At 40.4% G+C, this 14,956-nt stretch overlaps 1 protein-coding gene across 2 annotated transcripts in view; it reads right to left on the bottom strand.

The window, feature by feature from the left end:
- The window catches only part of PDE11A (phosphodiesterase 11A), a 378,389-nt gene extending 376,667 nt beyond the window's left edge, over positions 1-1,722 (bottom strand). For both annotated transcript variants that reach the window (XR_008423866.1, XM_019460550.2), the window contains exon 1: positions 484-1,722. Coding sequence is in view for 1 of the 2 variants with exons in the window: in XM_019460550.2 (XP_019316095.2) it covers positions 484-1,395 (912 nt within the window). In the remaining variant the exon portion in view is untranslated. The remainder of the gene's footprint in view (positions 1-483) is intronic.
- Positions 1,723-14,956: the final 13,234 nt, after the last annotated feature.

Genomic DNA, 14,956 nt, shown 5'->3' with positions numbered 1-14,956 from the left:
AGCTAGGTAAAGGGATGTGAAAGTAGTTCAGTACTCTGTTCCCTGTCCAACCCTGAAAGAGAATGAAATTTATTACAGTCCCAAAAGACATCAGAGACACCAACATGCCATTTTCTTCAGACTAACACTACTATTCTGGAGTAGACACTTTTTCCTAGCACCTTACAAATCCGTTCTAAAACCATACACTGATATTCTTAAGGACAAGGAATCTTGACAGAGAAACATGTGATATTACTGACTGCAAAATGTAGTCCTTGTGATATATGAAATGTTTACAAGCCCTGTGGGTTAGGAAAAGACCATTATATCAACGATGGTGTAGTAACATTCTAACTGGTCTAAACTCAGAAGGAATTTAAAAGTAGCAAGATTAGTGCTGTAAAGAGTCTAAATTAATGTGTTCCTGGATGCCAAGGGGTAACAGAAGGTTTAGCTTCCAAGCCAGTGGGGCTCTGGAAGGGGGACAATGCAAAGTCCTACCTGGTAGGCATCAGGAATGTTGACCGTTTCTCCATGCTCCCCGACATAGCCAATAATGCCTTTGCCCCAGGGGACCTGCACTTCGTTTGAGTTCTCTGTGCTGCTGCAGGGCAGCAGTGGGGTTCCTGCATGCACATCAAAGAATTTGGAGACCAAGCTCTTCTTGCCAGCAGCTGCCCCTTCCACCAGGAAGAGAGAGCAGCGGTCAGCGTCCACCATGAGGCAGACAAAGATGAGGATCTTGTAGCTCAGGCTGGTAAGGTCAAGGTCATTGGAGATATCCTTGACCAGTTCCAAGAAGAACTGACGCTCATTATGCTTTTTGAGGTGGCACTTGTAGTCCATGGCCGTAGGGGGGTACTGAGGCAGATTCACCCTGGATTCCAGCAGGGCACTGAGAATGTGGGCTGTGGTGGGGGGCAGGGAGCTGGCCTTCCGGAGAAGTGCCCTCCGCCGCACACTGCTCAGGGGCTCCTGGGCCCGGGAGGTCACCTGTTCATCGTAGGTCCTGTTCACGTGGATGGCCTTGGAGCGAGCAAAACTCTTCCTTAGCTCTTTCTGAGAAGCTCTCCGCTGCAGGCTCCCGTCGCCCCCGCTGCCACTGGCCCAGCTGGGACTCAGGGGAACCCCACCACAGTCCCCGCCGCCCAGAGTGGGCTGGCTGTTGGCAGAGCTATTTGGTCCAGGGCCACCACCAACACTGCCGCTGCGTCTGCCACCGCTGTGAGCCAAGCTGTTGGTGCTGGCCACTGCGGGCCTCGGGCCTACAGCCCCCTGACTCTCACTGTGTCTCTGCAGCCACTTCTCCACCATCTCCTGCTTCCCCTTCCGCATCAGGTAATCTTCAAATAACTCTGGGTGTCTGTCCAGGAAAGTTTCCACTTCCCCAAAGTCCAGGTGTGAGGCCGTCATGGTCCCAGACACAGCTTCACTGCCACTCTACGCTTGGACCTAATGTTTACCTACCCCAGCCCTCTAGCTGGTCCAGCACATGTCTGTCCCCACCAGTATTCCCAGTTCGGTGAGAGATTCTGCTGAGCACTGGAATCTCAGCTGGGAGGTGCCCCTTCCTTCGGGCTCAGAGAGTGGCTGGCAAGAACCCCACCCCCTCGCCCTGCTACTCCTGCTTCGCACAGGTGCCCCCCACTGAGCTGTTGCCGTGGCCACAGTTCCCGTCTGGAAACCCGGAGCTATCGCTGTTCGAGCTCAGGCTGCTGCCGCTGCCGCTGCCGCTGTAACCGGATGAGTGGACCACTGTGAAAGGGAGGTAGGGCAGGACACGCCCCTGAGTGAGGCACGGAGCCCGGAGGGAGGGAAGAGGTGGGAGGAGGGAGGCTCCGGCGCCCGGACCAGCCAAACTCCACCGCCCAGGATGCCAGGCGGTTCCTGGAAGATTCTCTGGACCGCCGGAATCGGAGTCCGGGAACAGGGCCGACTCCTGATTGGAACACGATTAAAGGGGGAGATGCACCTTGTTCCTTCCCCCTCCTCCCTTCCTTACCTCCCTAGCCCTCCCAATTCCCCACCCTTTAATCCTCCCGGCGTTTCCAAGAGGCCCCAGGGGAGCCCAGTGGGAGCCCAAGTATGGGGAAAGTGTTGGTGTTTTGCAGGGATCAGACCCAGAAGCTGACTCCAAGGAAATGAGGATGCTCAGAGACAGGGAAGATTATTTTTCTGGGATGCGACTGTGCACTGTTGGTTCCTAGGATTCCTGGGACTGCCCACTAATACTGCCCAGCTCCTTGTGGGCGTTCAGTAAATATTAATGGAACTGAATTTCCCCGAAATTAGCAAGTGGTTTCCCATCTGACTTACGACTTTAACCAAATTCATGGACCTGACTGAGGAAGTGGAGAAAGGTGGTACATGCAGGGAGGGTGTAAAAAATACAGCCCCTTGGATTAGGCGGACCCTGCCTAGCAGGGGGCACATAGCAAGGTGGGCTTCAGGGACTCAGGGGGCTTCTTTCCAAGCCAGTCCTGTATACTGGGTGGTTTCTCTTCTTTTCACGAATGACCTACCATCTCTTCCTTCTTTCTCCACTCAGTCTGGCAAAGCCACCAATGCTTCCTTTACTCCCAACATCCTAGGTCTTGTGGGCAAGGACTTCTCTTCTGTGAGAGGCTTTTCTTTCTACAGACCCAGGGATGTTCCAGATATGGCTTGTCTCTGCTAGCTAGACTGAGAATAACATCAAGTTTCCCTTGGGGCTTTTCTAAACCTAGTGGTTAAATATAGGTGATTTCCCAGGAAAGAATGGCAGGCTGATTACACTTTCTTGATGCTCAGAGGTCTCCTCTTTTGTGAGAAGCAAAAGCAGACTAGGAACTATCCAGTTCCCTCTGACAGCAGGACAATCTAGACGTGCTCTCACAGAATGCTAGCAATTAGGGTAATAGAATAAAGAGCTAAGTAGTGACTTTTTACAGTTTTCCACATGGCAGGCTTATACGGGTGACTTACACAGTAAGTAAAGATTACTGCCAGAAGATGTCCTCAGAGCTAAGAAGACAAGGTGTATCAAGCACTTACTATGTATTGATCACTTTATTATTTTTTTCTTAAGTAGGCTCCACACCCAACATGGGGCTTGAACTTATGACCCTGAGATCAGCATGCTGTACCTACTGAGCCATCCAGATGTCCCAGCACTGATCAGTTTATTTTATTATTTTTTTAATGTTTATTTTTGAGAGGGAGAGCACAAGCAAGGGAGGGGCAGAGAGAGAGGGAGAGAGAGAATCCCAAGCAGGTTCCACAGTGTCAGTGCAGAGCCTGATGTAGGGCTCAAACTCACAACTGTGAGATCATGACCTGAGCAGAAGTCAGACACTTATCTGACTGAGCCACCCAGGTGCCCCAATCACTTTAAATTAAGAGATTAATTTAATCCTCAAAACAGACTTATGAGATGGGGAATCTTCTCCCATTTTAAAGATGGAGAAACTCTGAGAAGTTGGGTATTAAACCCAAGGTGCACAGACAGTGGGTGCCAAAACTGGGATGCAAATCCATTTAGTTTGGCTCCAGAGTAAGGCACACTCTTAGCCACATCACTGGATTGTCTTCCACCTGTGTCAGCTGAGTCTCATCTATGGCAGGATTTGGACTAGTAACAGAGATGCAGGGACTAGGGCAGAATGTTCTCTAAACATTCCTCTGATAGCACCAGGAGGAGCAGACAGGGGGAAGAGAGGCCCTTGTGCACAAATTCCACACTTCCCAGCTTAGTCAGCATGATTAAGAACATGGCCTTGGCATTTAAAATGCAACAGTAAACAAAACAAAGACCCTGTCTTCGTGGAGCTGACATTATGGTGGGGAGACAGCCAATAAACAAATAGGAAAATAAATATAGAGAATAAGAGAACATTGGCACCAAGCGCTGTGAAGAAAAACAAAACTTGGCAAAGGATTAGATAAGGGATGAGGTAGTGGAAAGACCTTTCTGAGGAGGGGACACCTGAGTGGAGATCTGGTGGAAATGAGGCAAGGAGCTATGTTGATATCTAGGGAAAAGAATGTACCAGGTAGAGGAGGCATGTGCAAGAATTGTGAGATGCGATGCATTTGGAGTAATTAAGAAGACAGTGAATCAAGCACAGAATATTGGTAGTTTGGAGATGCAGGCTACTAAGGAAATAGTGATGGTCAGGAATTAAATTTTAAAAAATGATTAGCACAGTACCTGATACATAGGAAGTGCTCAATAAATGTTGGCTGTTGTATTACTTTTATATAATCATTGTAATTATCCTAAAGTAATAGTGCATGGAAACCTCACTGCATGTGATCCCATCTCTGGTAACTTGAGTGAAATATCAGTAAAGATGGTCAAGGTAGTATGCTGGAACTGGCTTGCAGGGGCTCACAAGAGCCTATTTTATTTTAGCAGCTCTTTCCAACTCTATGTTCAGTGACATTATGTAGCTTGCAATCAGCCATGAAGGGCTTATTTACATGATGGAAATCAACAAGTGCTACACATCAGGATTTTTTTTTTCCAGATTCCTAGCTGTTAAACATTTACCAACATTCAGTGAAAACAAATTTTGTCCATCAACTGATGAATGGATAAATAAAATGTGTTATATCCATAAAATGGAGTATTATTTGGCCATAATAAGGAAGTATACATGTTCTGATATGCTACAACTTAGATGAACCTTAAAAATCTTAAGCAAAGTGAAAGAACCTACTCACAAAGGACCACATATTGTGTGATTTCATTTATAGGAAATGTCCACAATAAACAAATCCAAAGAGATAGAAAGTAGATTAGTGGTTGCCAGAAGGTGAGGGGAGAGAAGACAGAGAAGAAACAGACGACCACTAACCGGTAGAGTTTCTTTTTGAGATAATGAAAATAATGTTCTAAAACTGATTGTGGTGCTGATTACAAAATTCTGTGACTATACTTAAGTCCACTGAATTGTAAACTTTAAATAGGTGAATTATATGATATGTGAATTATATCTCAATAAAACTTATAAAACAACAACAACAAAAACCATTTACCAACACATGACTGGTTATAATACAGCAGCAATGTTGTACATGGAAGTAAGAAAAGCACTGAGCATCCTCAAAGAAGGAAGAGAAGTAGACCATTCCTGGTCTGTCTGGAAACAGAAGGTTTAATAAGCAGTCATTTCCTTAATTCTATCTTCTATGTTTTCATTATAAAAGCAGTTACTTAGCATTTATCATATTCCAGGCTCTGGGGACAAAAGAAGACTAAGACAAAACCTCTGCCTTTGAGGATTCCATGGTCTACAGCACCAAGAGGAGTGGCAGTAGAGAAAGAATACTGGAAAGAGTAGGAAAATTAATTGAGCATATCAAGCTTGGTTTTGAATTGGCTGCAGCCTTATTCCCTGCTTGATTTATGGGGTCAATGAAGGCGTCAATGGTTGAGGAAAGAAGCGAGAAGGTGACCAAAAATACTCGTAAGGTAGTCCAGAAGGCTGCAATGGAGGGCTGCATGATAAGATGTGTGTTGATGTGGCCCCAGCTGCCATTTCCTTTTCATTCTCAGTTCGTAGAATAGTATGTGTATTAGTCATGGTCCCAAGAGAAAAACAGAGCACAAAGTAATTTCAAGAGGGTTAATTTACAAGGAGAATGATTACCAAGGTAGAATATGGACAAACCACTGGGACAGTGAATAAACTTGGGACTTGCAGCAAAAGAGAAGTCACCACCCCCAGACCTAATGGGAGAAGGAAGAGGAAGGTCACCAGGACCCAAAGGACAGGGGGCTTATATAGTAGCAACTGCCTTCAGAGGAGTAGTGACAGCTTGTCAAAGGACATCAACACTCAAGTTGACCTCAAATACCTTGAACTGATTTTCCCTCCCTCCTAGCATGACCAGACCCAACTTGGAGCTAGAGGGTGCTGGAGCTTGTTGATAGAATCCATATAGGTCATCCTTTCTAGGCAGAGAATAGCAGGGACAAAGAAGGATCTGTATAAGCTATGGGGAGACAAGTAGAAAATATCTGGCCCAGTATGGAACCTTGAAGAAGTCCCCTTATCAAATTCTGGATGCTATAGCTCCAAAGAATCTTCTGTAATTCTGCCCTGTTTTCTGTGTAAGTCTGCTAATTCCATCAAAACTGTCTATAATAGATTCTACAACAACATTTGCAGTCAACAGAACCCTGAAGGGCACTAACCCTGAAAAGGTATGATACTGTGATGATAAGTCAATCAGTTCAAGAAAGATGCTCTGTTGACTCCCTCTCTAGCCACCCCTTCTCTTTCTACCAAGCTGTATATATTGACCAAGTAGCCTCTCATTGGAGAATGGAAAATATAAAAGGGCCTTCCTATTTGTAGTTTTCAAGAACAAGAACTTCTTTTTTGATCCAAGTATTCATTACTTTATCACTGCCATTGTCAATTAGCATTTATTGATCACTCATTGGCTTCCATACAAGATAACTTCTGTTATTCCAAAGGGAGCTGTTATATTTTAGCATTCGGTGGAACTGTAGAGATCATCTAATACTCCACTTTCATTTTCCACATGTGGAAACTGAGATCTAGAGCAGACACATAACTCCTCCAGTCATCTGCTAAGCACAACCTCTGATGTGCTCCTGGTTCCATCCCACCCTTACCAACATCCCAGAACTTGAAACCAATCTCTTGACCCAATGAACTTCTGTTTCTTAAGTGTGTCTCCTAATCATTCCATCTCCCAAAACAGACTTTCACTGTGTGATCAATAGGCATCATCAGATAGGTTGAAGCAATTTCCAAAATGAAACACTCACTTCAAAAAAGTTAAAATTGGCATATTATTATTTTAGGAGATAGAGGTCCACAGGATCAAACAAAAGAAGGTTTATTCCAATTCCCAAGATTAAAAGTCTCTAAACTGTAAGTTCCACAGAGATATTCATATTTATCTTTATATGAAGATATAACATCAGAAGTTGGTCATGTTCTATGTCAAATCCAAAACCCAAGGAGCTGTATTTGGGATTTTCTAGAGAAACAGAATCAATAAAACCCAAAAGTAATATATCCATATCCATCCATCTATCCATCCAGAGAGAGAGAGAGAGAGAGATTTATTATGACGGACTGGCTCACATGATTATGGAGGCTGAATCCCGTGATCTGCTGTCTGCAAACTAGAAATCCAGGAAAGCCAGGGGCGCTTGGGTAGCTCAGTCGGTTGAGCGTCCGACTTCCGCTCAGGTCATGATCTCATGGCTCATGAGTTCGAGCCCTGCATCAAGCTCTGTGCTGACAGCTCAGAGCCTGGAGCCTGCTCCCAATTCTGTGTCTCCCTCTCTCTCTGCCCCTGACCCACTCGCATTCTGTCTCTGTCTCTCTCAAAAATAAATAAACATTTAAAAAAATTTAAAAAAAAAAAAAGAAAAGAAAGAAAGAAAGCAGGAAATCCAGGAAAGCCAAGTGATGTAATTCAGTCCAAGTCTAAAGACCTGAGAACAAGGGGACTAAATAAGGTAAATCCCAGTCCAAGGGCAGGAGGGGATGAGATGTTCCATCTCAAGCAGTAAGGCAGGAAAAGAGTTGAATTCCCTTTTTTTCACTTTTTGTTCTATTCAGGCCTTCAACAGAATGAAGGAATGGTGCCCAATCACACTGGAGAGAGCAATCTACTGAGTCCTTCAGTTCAGATGCTAATCTCATCTAGAGAGGAGACACCCAAAACAATGTTTAATCTTAGTACTCTGATCCCTACACAAGTTGACACATAAAATTAACCACTGCAGGTGTCTTACCTGGTTTTAAATTTTGTAAGCACCTTCTTCCCCCATTCTATTTGTGTAGAATTTCAACATGTATCTATGTTTAAGTTGTTATTCCTTATCCTAGTAGTGATTTCACCTTAGTCCAGTACAATTTTATAACCCACAGTAACTCACAAGAGAATGGTAAATTTATAAAGTAACTATGTGGATGCCTATATGCCACACGGGGTAAATTACATTAGCAAAATGGTAAAAGTTACTTTCTCCTTCATATAAAAAGTGCTGCTGCCACATTGCCCTTCTGTACAAAGGCTTATCAAACTTGCATCATACTTGGTAATGTTCCATTGGCCAAAGCCAATCATATAGCCAAGTACAGAGTCAGAGGAGTGACAAGAATGTGAATACTCACAGGTGTGGTTTATTGGACACCACTGATTTAACAGTTAACCACCCAAGCTCCCTCCCAAATCCCCAACCTACATTTCCAACCGCTATAAAGCATTTGCTCCTATATGTCTCACAGACAACCCAAATTTATCATACCCAAGATCACTCTTTCTTCCCCATCTTACACACTCAATCTGAGGTATACTTACCTCAGAAATTTCTTTTTGAATCTAGCCTCTCTTCTCTAAACTCACTTGACTTAATTCAAGTCTTCATCATTTGTCCATTTTCTACCAGTGTCATCTTCCACATAATAAGTGTAATAATGGCACAGCCTTGCCTATAAACTTTTATTTATAGGATTAAGTCAAAGTGGGTTGAGTGATAACCCTCCAAAACATGTATCTTCCCAGAACCTGTGAATGTGATCTTATTGGGAAAGAGGGTGTTTGTGGATATAACCAAGGATCTCAAGATTATCCTATAATCAGGAATCCAATGACACTTTTCCTTACAAGATATAGAAGAGAAGACTGAGACACACAGAGAAGGCAATGTGAAGACAGAAGTAGAGGTTGGAGTGATGAATCTACAAGCCAAGGAATATCAAGGATTGCTGGCAACTACAAGCTAGGAAAGAAGCATGGGATAGATTCTCCCTCAGAGCATCCAGGAAAAAAAAAAAAAAACAACTTTCCCAACATCTTGAATTTAGAATTCTGGCCTCTGGAACTGCCAGAGAATAAATTTCTGTTGCTTTAAGCCACCAAGTTTGTGGTAATTTGTTACAACAGCCCTGAGAAACTAATGTAAGATCCTTCATCACTGTACCTCTATTGTCCATCTCTCTTCTTTTCCTTCTCATCTTCTGCTATTCCCTGCTGTATACTCTCCAAGCATGCAGATCCCTTCTCTCTTCTGGGCTTTCTCCTGAAATGCCCTTCTCCCCTTTCCTGCCTCTCAAACTTCTTTTCTCCAATAAAACCTATTTGAAGTGTCACACCCTCTATGAAGTTTTATCTGCTTTCATAGAATGAAGCTGTGTTCTGTCTTCCAGTGTGATCTGTCCTCCTGCTTCCACACATTTTGGTCAAATATCTACTATAAATCATTTAATACTTGGTGTTTACTCAACCCAGCATGATGTATTTCATTCTCCATTAAAAAATTTTTTTTACAGGGGCGCCTGGGCGGCTCAGTCGGTTAAGTGTCCGACTTCGGCTCAGGTCATGATCTCGCGGTTCGTGAGTTCAAGTCCCGTGTCAGGCTCTGTGCTGATGGCTCAGAGCCTGAAGCCTGTTTCAGATTCTGTGTCTCCCTCTCTCTCTGACCCTCCCCCGTTCATGCTCTGTCTCTCTCTGTCTCAAAAATAAATAAACGTTAAAAAAATTTTTTTGAAAAAAAAAATTTTTTACATTAAAGCACATTTCCTTATTCTTTATCTCTTTATCTTTTTTTTCAATTTAGAAATTGAAACCACTCTGAGCTATAAGCCCAGTTGCATTCATAATTGTATTAAAGAATAATAAGTACCTATAAGGTAAATTTTTTAAATTTCAGATACCTAGGTGAACAGTAATGACCAATGAAGGTAGAAAAATAAGCTTCATATGATAAATTAGACAAGTACTGCATGATATCACTTATATGTAGAATCTAAAAAAGTCAGACATATATCAAAAAAAAAAAAAAGAAAGAAACAGAGAGTGTGTATGTAAAACAGTGGTTACCAGCGGTAACAGGGGAGGGATAAGATTGATGGTGTTAAAGGGTACAAACTTATAACAAGTACTAAAATAGCCACAGATGTAATGCAGTTTACTGAATAGACAATAATATTGTACTGTAAGTATGTAATATGATAAATATCATTACAACTACAACCATATTATAATATATAAATATATCAAAGTAACATGACGTACCCCTTGAATTTACACAATGTTAGATGTCAAATTTACTCAAAAAAAGTAAAAAATATGCTACAATATCATGCCATAAGTGTTTTAGATATTATTCTTCTTAAAATCAATAGATACTTTATCTGAGAAGAAAAACTAGCAATAATCAAAGTATCTTGCTGAAGAATGGTTTGTTGATAAAATAAACTGATTGGCTTTTAACTGTTTCAAACTATTTTCTCTACATTTAGAAACTCAAACTTAGAAGAATATGAGCAGATTCAATATTTTAAAAACACCTTGAATCTTTATAAAGTAACTTACCTACAAGTATCTTAAACAGCCAATAGCTGAGTTAGACACTGAAGCTATAAAATAATGGAAGGACATCCCTTTCCTCAAAGAATATTTACAGTCTAGCTAGGGAGACAGAATATTTATACTAAAATACAGATGACAATACAAGATACTATTTCTTGAGTATAAAAAACAAAAAAATCTATACAAGAAATCACAAATGTTCTTAAATGCCATATGATATTGTTTGCATTCAATAATAATTCACAATTAGTATTAATATTGAAAGTGTAGATCTAATATCAGAACAAAAGGAGGAAAAAAATTGAAGGAAAATTTCACAATGAGTGATTTGGTTTTCATGCAAAGAACTAAAATAAAAGGAGGGTGCAAATCAAATTCAGCAATACACTGAGAAGATCATAAACCATGATCAAGTAGGACTTATTTCAGGGGTGCAAGAATGGTTCAACATCCACAAAGTAGTCGATGTGATATACCACATTAATAAAATGAAGGATAAAAATCATACAGTCATCTAAACAGATGCAGAAAAAAAGCACTTAACAAAATTCAACATCCATTTATGACAAAAACTTTCAACAAAGTAGGGATAGAGGGAATGTACCTCAACATAACAAAGGCCGTACATATATGACAAGTCCACAGCTAACATAATATTCAATGGTGAAAGCTGAAAACTTTTCCTCTAAGATCAGGAATAAGACAAGGATGCCCACTCACTCTTGCCACAGTATTTTGGAAGTCCTAACCAAAGCAATGAGGCAAGAAAAAGAAATAAAATATATCCAAATTAGAAAGAAAGAAGTAAAACTGCCACTATTTGCACATACAATGATATTATATATAAAACCCTAAATATTTCATCAAAAAACTGTTACAACTAATAAATGTAATAAAGTTGCAGGATACAAAGTTGGTGCATAAACATCTTCTGTAGTTAAATACACTAATAATGAACTATCAGAAAGAGAAATGAAGAAAAAATTGCATTTACAATTGCATCAAAAAGAATAGAATACCTAGGAATTAATTTAACCAAAAAGGTGAAAGACCTATATGTTGAAAGCCACAAGACGTTAATGAGAAAAATTAAAGAAGATATAAATAAACAGAAAGACAGTCCAGGCTCAAGGACTGAAAGAATCAGTATTTTTTATTTATTTATTTATTTATTTATTTATTTTTTTATTTTTTAACGTTTATTTATTTTTGAGACAGAGAGAGACAGAGCATGAACAGGGGAGGGGCAGAGAGAGAGGGAGACACAGAATCCAAAACAGCTCCAGGCTCCAAGCTGTCAGCACAGAGCCTGACGCGGGGCTCGAACTCACGGACCGTGAGATCATGACCTGAGCCGAAGTCGGACGATTAACCGACCGAGCCACCCAGGCGCCCCAAAAATCAGTATTTTTAAAAGATCCATACTATACAAAGTAATCTACAAATTCAATGTGCTCACTATCAAAATTCCTATGGCATTTTCATCCTAAAATTTGTGTGGAATCACAAAAGACCCTGAATAGCCAAAGCAATCTTGAGAAAGAAGAACAAAGCTGGAGGAATCATGCTCCCTGATTTCAAACTGTATTCCAAAGCTGTAGTAATTAAAACAGTATGACACTGGCAGAAAAACAGACATATAGATCAACAGAACAAAATAGAGAGATGAGAAATAAACCCATGCATATATGGTCAATTAATTTATGACAAATGAGCCAAGGGAAGGACAGTCTCTTCAATAAACAGTGTTGGGAAAATTGAACAGCCACATATAAAAGAGTAAAACTTGACACTATTTTACACTATACACAAAAATTAACTAAAAATGGATTAAAGACTTAAATGTGAGACCTGAAACCATCAAACTCCGAGAAGAAAACATAGATGGTAGGCTCCTATCATCTCTAAGACATAAGTCTTAGAGATGATTATTTTAATATGACATGAAAAGCAAAGCAAGAAAAGCAAAAATAAACAAGTGAGGGGCACCTGGGTGGCTCAATTGGTTAAGCATCTGACTCCTGGTTTTGGCTCAGGTCATGATTTCATGGTTTGTGAGTTCGAGCCCTGCATCTGGCTCTATGTTGACAGTGCAGAGCATGCTTGGGATATTCTCTCTCTCTCTCTCTCTCTCTCTCTCAAAATAAATAAATTTAAAAAAATAATAAATAAATAAATAGGACTATATCAAACTAAAGAAATTCTGCACAGCAAAAGAAATCATTAAGAAAATGAAAAAGCAACTTACTGAGTGGGAGAAAATATTTGCAAATCATATAACCAATAAAGAGCTAATAATCAAAATTTCTAAAGGATTCGTATAACTTAATAGCAAAAAACAAAAACAAGAAAACAACCCACAAACAATCCAATTTTTAAAAATGGGCAGAAGATATTTTTCCAAAAAAGACATACAGATGGCCAACAGGGACATAAAAAGGTGTTCAACATCATTAATCATCAAGGAAATGCAATTCAAAACCATAATTAGATATCACCCGACACCTGTTAGAATGGCTATTATCAAAAAGGCAAGAAATAACAAATACTGGCAAGGATGTGAAGAAAAGGGAACTCTCGTGTACCCTTAGTATAGCCACTATGGAAAAGAGTATGGAAGTTCCTTAAAAAATTAAAAACAGAACTATCATATCATCCAGCAACACCACTTCTGGGTACTTAGCCAAAGAAAACAAAAACAAGAACTTGAAAAGTTGCACCCCCATTTCATTGCAGCATTATTGACAATAGCCAAGATATATAAACAACTGAAGTGTCCAGTGATGAATGAATGGATAAAGAAAATGTGGTATATACATACAATGGAATATTATATAGCCATAGAAAAGAATGAAATCATGCCATTTGCAACAACATAGATGGAACTTGCGGGCATTATGCTAACTGAAATAAATCAGACAATGACAGTACGATCTCACTTACATGTAGAATCTTAAAAAAACAAAACAAAACCAAAAAAACCAAGCTCATAGATACAGGGAACAGGCTGGTGGTTGCCAGAGGCAGGGGGAATGTATGAACTGGGTCAAAAGGTACAAACTTCCAGTTTTAAAATAAGTCATGGGGATGAAATGTATAGCATGGTGACTATAGTTAATAATACTGCACTGTACATTTGAAAGTTGTCGAGAGAGTAAACTTAAATATTCTCGTCACAATAAAAAAAAATTATAACCATGTGTGGTGATGGATGTTAACTAGGCTTACTATAGTGACCATTTGCAATTTATACATATAGTTGAAGAATTGCGTTTTACTCCTGAAACTGACATAGTATGTATCAATTATACCTCAACGAAGATAAATTTTAAAAAATAGAGCAAAGCTAGCACCAAGGGTGTGATTGGCCCAGGCAACAGGTAAATAAAAGAGCAAAGAGGCTGGGCCAAGAGAGCTACTGTTTGAAGTGAAAATATGAGAAAAGGAAATGCTTACACATACTTATGGTAGGTGGTATCTTGTTTGCCATTATTCACTACCTCTTCCTTCTAACAGTATGACATACTACTGTTATGTGACTTGACATTCCTCCTGCAGGGAGAGTATACCTCCTCACCTCACTGGCTTTGGGCTTGGCCACTTACATGTTTTGGTCATTAGAATGTGAACACACGTAATATATGCCACAGCTGAGCAGAAGCTTTATGAAGAAGCTTCTTCCAGGGCTTTAGATCTTTCCCTCTGTCACAAGAATGGGAATGTCCCATATAGGTATTTCCCCTTTAACCTGGGTCCCAGAATGTGAAGACACTTAGAACAAAGCCACAGCTGACCACAGGCTACACTTCCTGTGAATGAGAAATACATGTTTTGTTGTTGCAAGACCATAAGGTTTTGTTACAATAGCAAAGTTGACTAATACAGAAAATGAGACCTAGAAGTAGGGTGCTGCTCTGTAGCCCTATCTTCAGCACCAGAGAGTTGGTGGAATGGAAACTAAACTGTTATTTGGAGCTAGAAAAAAGTGACCTATGTTACATAGGGATCAAACACTTGGAGAAATTGTCACCTGCAATTACTTGAACATCAGGTAATAAACCTAATGAATTTGACTTTGGGTAAAGTGAAATAAATGCTTCTGCAAATAAACTATACTGAAAGTGAGAGATCTGCCCCCCCAATTTTATAAATAGTGCCCCTTTCTGCACTCCTTCCTCTGCCTTCTTAGTGCCTGTCATCAGCTCTTGTGCCCTTATGCAACACCCCACCCCTACAGTGGTGCCCCTCTCACACCTGCCTCTACTACCATAATATTCTGTGCTTCAAAGAGTCCCTACTTTGTGGAGAAGGAGGAATTCAAGCTGAAGAACTGCATGAAACTGTGATTTCAAACTCAAAAGTAAATGGTAATGATCACTGAGTGACAAATATAGAGAAGGAAATTTGATTCTAAATTCTTCCCCATGTTAATATTTTAGAAGAATGTGACGATGAGGGAGAATAAGCAAATGCTCTCAAAATCATGCTGTATTATACACAACATCGTGCGAGACACAAGGGCTTAATTTAAAAAATTACTCTTCTTGAAAACTAAATGGTATGTTGTTTTCCAAAAGAACCACTGACTAGAGGTTTTCATCTAGAAAGTACTTTACTAGCTAGTATG

Source organism: Panthera pardus, unplaced genomic scaffold, assembly GCF_024362965.1.
Source record: "Panthera pardus isolate Hobbes unplaced genomic scaffold, ASM2436296v1 HiC_scaffold_10, whole genome shotgun sequence".
NCBI classification, from domain to species: domain Eukaryota; kingdom Metazoa; phylum Chordata; class Mammalia; order Carnivora; family Felidae; genus Panthera; species Panthera pardus.
The sequence above is the reverse complement of the archived record's forward strand: the minus strand, read 5'-3'. Positions and strand labels throughout refer to the sequence as shown.